The sequence below is a fragment of the Opisthorchis viverrini genome (genome assembly GCF_000715545.1).
Source record: "Opisthorchis viverrini unplaced genomic scaffold opera_v5_404, whole genome shotgun sequence".
Taxonomy (NCBI): Eukaryota; Metazoa; Platyhelminthes; class Trematoda; order Opisthorchiida; family Opisthorchiidae; genus Opisthorchis; species Opisthorchis viverrini.
The window spans coordinates 42,786-50,484 of NW_008752056.1; the positions used below are offsets into that span (position 1 = coordinate 42,786).

General features: G+C 44.2%; 1 protein-coding gene across 1 annotated transcript in view; it reads right to left on the bottom strand.

The window, feature by feature from the left end:
* Window positions 1-322: 322 nt before the first annotated feature.
* T265_10713 (hypothetical protein) overlaps window positions 323-7,699 on the bottom strand; it is a gene marked incomplete at both ends in the record, with an annotated part of 59,388 nt that continues 52,011 nt past the window's right edge. The window contains 3 exons of the mRNA XM_009177170.1: window positions 323-1,062; window positions 2,970-3,106; window positions 6,666-6,767. Of these exons, the coding sequence (XP_009175434.1) occupies window positions 965-1,062; window positions 2,970-3,106; window positions 6,666-6,767 (337 nt within the window). The remainder of the gene's footprint in view (window positions 1,063-2,969; window positions 3,107-6,665; window positions 6,768-7,699) is intronic.

Below are 7,699 nucleotides of genomic sequence, written 5' to 3' on the forward strand. Positions count from 1 at the left end.
TGCAAACAGCTGATAGGCACAACTTTCATATTACCTGGATGGAAGAAAGCTATACTGAGTACAATGTATGGCGGTGTCTAGCTGCCATGCCACCCGAAGGAAGCACGAGGGCTGGGATACTGCCAGGTTGCCCAAGCCTTGATAGGGGGAGTCGAGATCGAGTTCGAACGGACTTTCCGGTCAGTAGACTCGCGCTCTAACCACTTAAGCCACCTCACCCATCTCTTCTACAAGGGATCGTATCAGCCGAAACGATTGACAGATACAAAAACACCCTTTCCTACTGAAACATAACGCCAGGATCGTATAATAATTCGTATATATTTGACAGGAGATTCACCATACCCACAGAGCCAGAAAAATCCGACGTCAGTGCTAACAAAATAGTGCATGGACGAGGAATGAATAGCTGCTTGAAATAAATGTAAATACAAGTGTCAGACAGTTACAGAAGAACAGTTCATCAATGGCGCACAACACTTTCAAGGGTACACGTCAGTTTGGAACGGGGAAATCAGGAAACCAAACACAAGAGGCAAGGGTGGATTGGGAGCGATACTGATGTAGACATCTATCTGTGCACCAACGTTCCAGGGTTGGGTGCATGCAAGCAGCAATCAGATATGTATGTGCTGTTCACAAAAGACCAAAAAGTGCACCAAGACAAGAAATCGGTGGATGGGCAATGCGAGAGGAAACAAAGCTATTTGCAAGATATAAAAGTGGCGAAAGCAATGCGTAGCAGAGTATGTGACATAAATGTACTTGATATGAACACGAGAGGTAATGAATGGTCTGAATGCTGAAAATGATTGCCTAAATGACAGCGCTAAAAGGCTGTGAACGTATGTTCTCAGACTGGACCGGAGGCGAATTGCACATCGAAATATGTATGATTGGAATAGCGGAGGACAGATGAAGCTCAGACGGAGGTGGATAAGGGTAGAAAGATTTTGGCAACATATCACCGGCCTTCCGGTTTCCCTATGGTTGAGTCGTACGCGCGAATAAGATCGGACTGCCGAACAACACCACGTTCCTCCTGTGAAAACGCGTAGCCATCTGAAGCGGAGAGAGCACAGAGAGGAAGCAGGCATGCATAGGTTCGAACGTTGTGTTGTTGGATAGATTAGAAATGATTAGTAAACCGCAACCAGTGACTGGTGGAGTAGGTGTACAAACGAAAGTCAGTGGATCTTGATGGGTGGCAAACACACGGAAACTCATTGGTAAGACAAGATCCTACAGCAACCGGACAACACTTTATTGAAGGTATTAAAACCAATACAAACGGCGCGGCTCTCCACGTACCATGTCGAATAAAAGCTGAAGAGAAAGTGGGAATGAGGTCTGTACGTACAAAAACCCTATCGAATGCAACACGGAAAACTTTTAGAGATAACTGACTTCATATTGAGATCCAGTACTTCCGTTAACTCTTGGAAGACATACATGCTTATCCGTCGATATCTATGATCTTTTCTGTGCCACAAGCTAGTCGTCTTTCCCACTAGCATAGAGAAATCGTCCAGCTGTAACAAACACCCTTCCGCTGCTTAGCTGCTACCTGAACTGAAGGAAGCACGAGGACTGGGTCGCCCAAGCCTAGGCAGCGGAAGTGGAGAGGTAGAGGTCGGGTTCGAGCCACGGACCTTCCGGTCAGTAAATTCAAGCTATATCCACTTGAACCATTTCGCCCCTGTAGCATAGAGTAAAGCCACAGTACAGCGCAACCAAAAAAACAAAGGACTGAGAATGATCCTGGTCAGCTTTTCTAGTAAGCCTCCCCCCGTTCAGAAATGAGCACGTCAACTGCACACTCCTGATAGACAAGGTTCTTCCTGGAACAGACATGAACACCGTCTAGAGCATCCAGAATTGGCCTCATTACGTCGTGAATGACGACAGTAAACAAAAATGGAAAGAGGGCATCCTTGTTGGAAACTTTTGGAGAGCTCCCCATACACTTTCACACGTCCACAAGTATGATATTCACGAAATTGTGGCGCATACCTGTAACACATCGGTGTTGGTCGACAAAAACGGGTGCACTATTGAAGTCAGGAAACAAAAATATTGTACGCACCTATACTCATGCTCTAACACTTGGTGGAGTGTGAAGGTGCGGTCTCTACAACCTTTGCTTAGCACAACCTGATGTTCCCGGATCCTGTCTTTACGCGCCCTTGTAATAAATAGAATAGGGGAAACAAGGAGCACAGTTAAGATCGGGGTTGATCTACTACCTCTGTCGCCGCTAAACTCAGTGCAAGCACCTTTTCTGAAAATGGACACAACTATTATCTCACGCCAGTTGACTGGGACGGTCTCTTCCATCCATATGTGGATAAATAATGACTAAGCATTCTCAAATCAATCCTTAAACATATGGGGTGGGAATTCGTCAGGAAGCTCAGTGACGCTTGAAGGAGAGGAGCAGTCGAAGTTTACAAGCTCACGGTCTGCGGCTCCTTTGCGAGCCAGGAATCCGCCTGAGCAATGGCAGGTACCCAGCTGAATTATTGCTCGAGATTTAAACGTTCGTTTTCATCGATGAGTGTTTCAATCACCAAAAGCCCTTTTGAGCTTGTTGTGCGTACCAGGTGGGACCCATTTTCGTAGGGTCCGCACAGTTCCTCCATTTCTCCGGCTATTTAAGCCCACCAAGCTTTCCAGAGCACGCAGATACAAGCACGAGCACCCTGTTGTCTGCCTTATTCCGGGGTGCGCGCAGGTGCGATGAGCGTCAAGCATTTCCAAGTTCATCAGGCTTTTCTTTAGTTCACAGTCCTGCACTACTGGAGCGACTTGCTGAGCTGAGCCGCGATAGGAATTGTGTTGCAGTGCATTTTGTTGAAGTCCGGCTGTACGCAAGAACGTGTTAAGGTGCCATACTGAACAAGGACAGATGAAGGAGCAATGTGATAAACAGTACGGTATCACAGTGCCAGAAAAGTAAAACCACTCACGGTCCGATTGACCGACCGTCTGAGGACCGGAGAGTGTTCGTGTACGTTCAACAGTTGCTCCTGGACATAGGTTAAGTAGCGCCTCCGAACCCCTTGTACGGCGGAAAGCTCGCAATATGCCCGATTTTTTCACAACTCTGAAAGCCAGAGAGAAAAATTAGCCAGATGGGATGAGCTTGATATGAACAGAAAGCCAGTTTGGTGCGAGAGTGGAGAGCAAACTATCTTAGTTGGAAGTTGAACAACACTCTGTGAAACCAACCAAAAGGAACTGAGAACTTACGAAAGTACATCTTCTAAAACACTGTAATTTGCCATAAAATAAACACTTTGTGGGGTACGTAAGCTCAGTAGAAAAGTAAAGTGACATATGGAGAATGAAAGTGCTAGAATAAGTTGGTACCGTGCAACTTGAGAGTTTATGATACACCCAGTGAATATTTCGATTGTTTTGGATTTTCCTACTAAGAATACCTTTAAAAGAAAGAAGGGGAGAAGCAACTTCGCACCATTCAAAATAATTCGTACAACCTTTGTATGTATTTTAGTGTGCCACATAGTATGGAAACCCGTCTTCCTTGCTTCATTAAGTGCTTCAAAGCACCGATAACTGCTAAAGATGATTAGCACCGAGAAGCATTCTTCAAATGACAGACTACTAAACAGTGGTGGCCTCGAAGGCCTCATAGATTATTCAGAGCCTAAATAACAGAAAGGGAACCCCCCAAACGTTTTACAAGCACAGACAGAACAGTAAAGGTTACATATGTGCCACAGAATGGAAGGAAACTCTGTTCCATCGGAACGAATAACAATCCCACAATTTTGATTGAAAGGCAAAATATGACAAATATGCCAAAATAACGTTGCTTGCAGGCGCTTCAGGATTAGTTTATTAGGTATTCACACCATTACAGTTTGAACAGTCCTCCATCCAACCATTCTATTTTATCCACAATCATTTGCAATCTCAAACTTCCACAAACTACCTGCCAGTCTATTGGTTATCGTCCAGTTGTGTTTGGAGCGCGCAACATTTGAGTTTGTCCCGTTGGGGAACACGGTGGTCGCACCGACCAGAGAAAAGTAGGGGTTTATGAGGCAAACGGCAATCTTGACTAATGGTATACACAAAGCACTGAGGTGACAATATAGGATATTATGATAGAAAATTAACAATGGATACACTTGAGACTCTACTGATCAGACCACAGTGAAAGTACGGCTTTGGACACCGTTGAACAGGAGTCACAGAAAAATGGAGTTAGTCCCAGAGTAAACAAGAGGTTCTCATTAGCACGTAGTCCATCGCATTTTCTTGGTTTCTGTCCATTCAGAAATGGTCAGTGAATCAACTGGCGAATCAACCTTGCTCTGGTTGAGGATGCCAAAGACGGTCATTTTTACTAGATATCAGTCGCAAAGTAACAACAGACGAAAGTAGGTGCCCATGCAGACCGATCTCAACAAAATGCGGTAGGAGAGCAAAATTTCCACAAAGGAACTTGGAGGAGGCTTGAATCCTACATGAAATTGGACAAGTGGTTCGCACTGCAACCAGCGTGTCCTCGGGATAGCTGGTGAATTCAACGGCGCATTTTTCTCGGGCGGTTTCACTGTGAGCACCTATTGTTTGTTTAAACATCTTGCTTTAGATAGTACATGACTGCTACCAAGCTACAAATTGATTTAAGACGAGTTGTGCTCCTCACAGTTCCCCCCTGAGACTTTCGCAAGCTGACTTCTCAGTGAGCAGCCACGAGAAGCTTTCAAGAGAAAGACGTTATGAGCCACTGCGTTGCCGGTCATGGTACAACAGGGCCTCGGGTCTAAACTACATTGGTAAGTTACAAAGGGTGGGAAGGAAAAATTGGCTAGGTGTGAATGTCCCCAAATGTTCACCTGGCCTGTGGACTAATGGGGCGCTTGTCCGTAAATCGACGGCGGTATAAGCCTTGTCGACAGCATAAGTTCCTGACTGTCTGCTGCCAAACAGTTAGCGTATGTATGAGAAAACACATTTTGAGAGCGAAAAAATGTTTTCAACTTCGAATTATTGATGGACAGACTTGAGGTCCGTCTACAACAGAGCCAGAAGATAGCAGATGTAAGGAAACTGGGGTTTCTAATGTTAGATATACATGAGTTTCATAAATATATAGGCTCATCAAACGAATGTTTGCAGAGAAAAACATTGGCTTATGCAGTGTTGAGTAAGTTCCCTTAGGAAGGGGTAAGTCGCCATTTGATCTCCTCTATACTCGGGAAGAGACGTTTCCTTACACGCACTACATACTGAAGATATCAATCATTTAAGTTTTGAAATAAACACCGTATCTGGCAATGACTTTTCAATGTACACAACGTACACAATTGCTCGATCACTCTGACTCCGCTTGACATTATTCACGACCTCTTGACGGAAACACACAAGTTCGTGGAGGCGCTATCGATGAAGGCACGCTACTGAGGTTTCACAGATTGAAAAAATAATGTGAGACTCGCTGAACCACATCTGTCATGGCTTCACTTGTTTATGGCTCTACCTAGCTAGCAAGTCCAAGATCACAGCCGAAACCGTCAACCAATTCCGTGGTGATGGTTGTTTTGTGTGGGTTTGAGTTTGGTTGCTGGTCAGTTCGCCGAGTTCATCAGTTGGATTGATCGATATTAGGCATCGATCAGCGGAACATTTTGCTTGCATGATTAATTCACTGAATTACGAAATTATTACATGCTAAGCGTTCCTGAATTGTCACACAAAAAGGATGTTACAACCCACTGTGAACCAAAAACAAATTTGGTGTAGCTGTCACCTTTTTTTGGTATTGCTTAGAAAGGTGCCTCCCGCAGAGGAGCAGTATTGGAAACAAGTTTAGCCTAACAGTGTGACTGTCTCTGACTGGTTGGCTTCTGACTTGGTGGGAGTCGCGTACGAGTCCACCAAATAAACGACAAAAATGGACCTCCTGAAGCAAAAAATATTGAACGGAGAAAGGGCTGTGGACTTTTTCTAAACGCAATGAAAGAGGTTCTCACAACCGTCGGTCTCAAAGAATTTACATCAGGTCCAATGTATCATTTTCGTTTGTTACCTAATTGCTCCTCTAAATCATGAAACTCTTCTCTGAGAAATTCCAAGTTGCGGACCCATGACTGGGATTAGGATATGTGCCTTGGAACACAGTTAATACTTTTCAACGCACACCCTTTCGCTGGTAAATTGTTGTATTCAGTTGCAGTTGGACAGCTTGCCTCCTCTGCCGAAGACTATGCTGTCTACTTGTGGGGCAATCAATAACAGTAAGAAAAACTAATTTTTCATCACGAATGAAGACGGCGTACACAGAAAGAAAGAGAATCTACCGTCGCAGTTCCCTGATACGAGGTAAAACACAAAGTTTAACAATCAAATACAATGTTGCGTTTTTCTTGTCCCCACAGTGTTTGATAGGCATGCAGCTCCGGTGATAGTGTAACAAACAAACAAAAGCATAGATCTACCGTGCCCAAATGTTGTTCTAAGTTTTAGCATACAAACTGTATGCAGTTGACAGTGGGCACCAACCACACTAGGATTGTTTAGGAGAACCGTTGATCCAGCAAAACCGTAATTTCGCGGTCAGGCTCGATTAGAAAGCAGAAAACGATGTGGCGAAATCAGATCATGCATACGAAAGAATGGGGTCTACCTACTTTGACTTCAGGCTGGCTCTGATCATACTCCCAGGATCCACATGCATTTGTTCCATCTGCATGACTTGTTCGCGTAATGACCCGGCGAAGCTACGTTTGGCCCTGAAATGATAGGAATGGAAACAGAATGAACCACTGCGGCAGCTGTTCATTTCTCAATGACAAAGACACCCTGATTTTGTCCGTCTTACAACGTTACATAATATCATCGTAGGTATTCTACGATGCTGATTGTCCGACTAGAAACGAACCGGTAGTAATCCAGAAAAGAAAAAGGGCATAGCGGTACGGAATCGGTATAATGGTCGGGAAGTAGGACATCATTACCCAGAGCGACCATGTTAATATCCAAACATCTTTCATCATTTGTCGCCACTCAAAAAGTTACATCTAACAATTCTTTACCTGTATTTTCAAAATTATTCCGTTAGGAAGAATTCTATTCTCCGGAGGAGAAATGTATGTCGTAGATTTGGGTTAAACTGTTACTAAAAAACCCACAAAAGTGTCGAATTAACCGAAATCACTGCAATCTCTAGGCTGAAGTGTCAGACAGGAACTTCAACACCAATGATCCAGCAGAAGTAACATCCAGTTCCAGTTTCCCGCAAGCGATGAAATAACAAAAAACGTCACTTTGTAATAAGTTCATCATAGAGTTACAGACACATCACAATGCTTAAGATGGTTCCAAAATCTGTTGATATTGGAATCCTTTGAGCTCCTAAAAAACGAAACAAATAAGGAGCGAAATAAGGCCTCATCAACTCATGGTCAATTGAACACAACAATGATCCATTCAGTCAGTATTACCGCGTCAGCGTTTGCGTTGATCCTATGCTCAGAACTTCTTCTGTGAAGTAGCCACACCCAAACAGTCTCTAGGGGATTTTATACCGTGAGACTAAGGAAGGTTCCGGTTCCCCCAGTCAAATTCTTGGGTTTGCTAGCGCTTATGTTCTCTTCCACTAGCCTTACTCTTTTCCTGTCCACCTCTTGGGATTCCATAAGGTTACTGCCGGGGCGCCAAACGG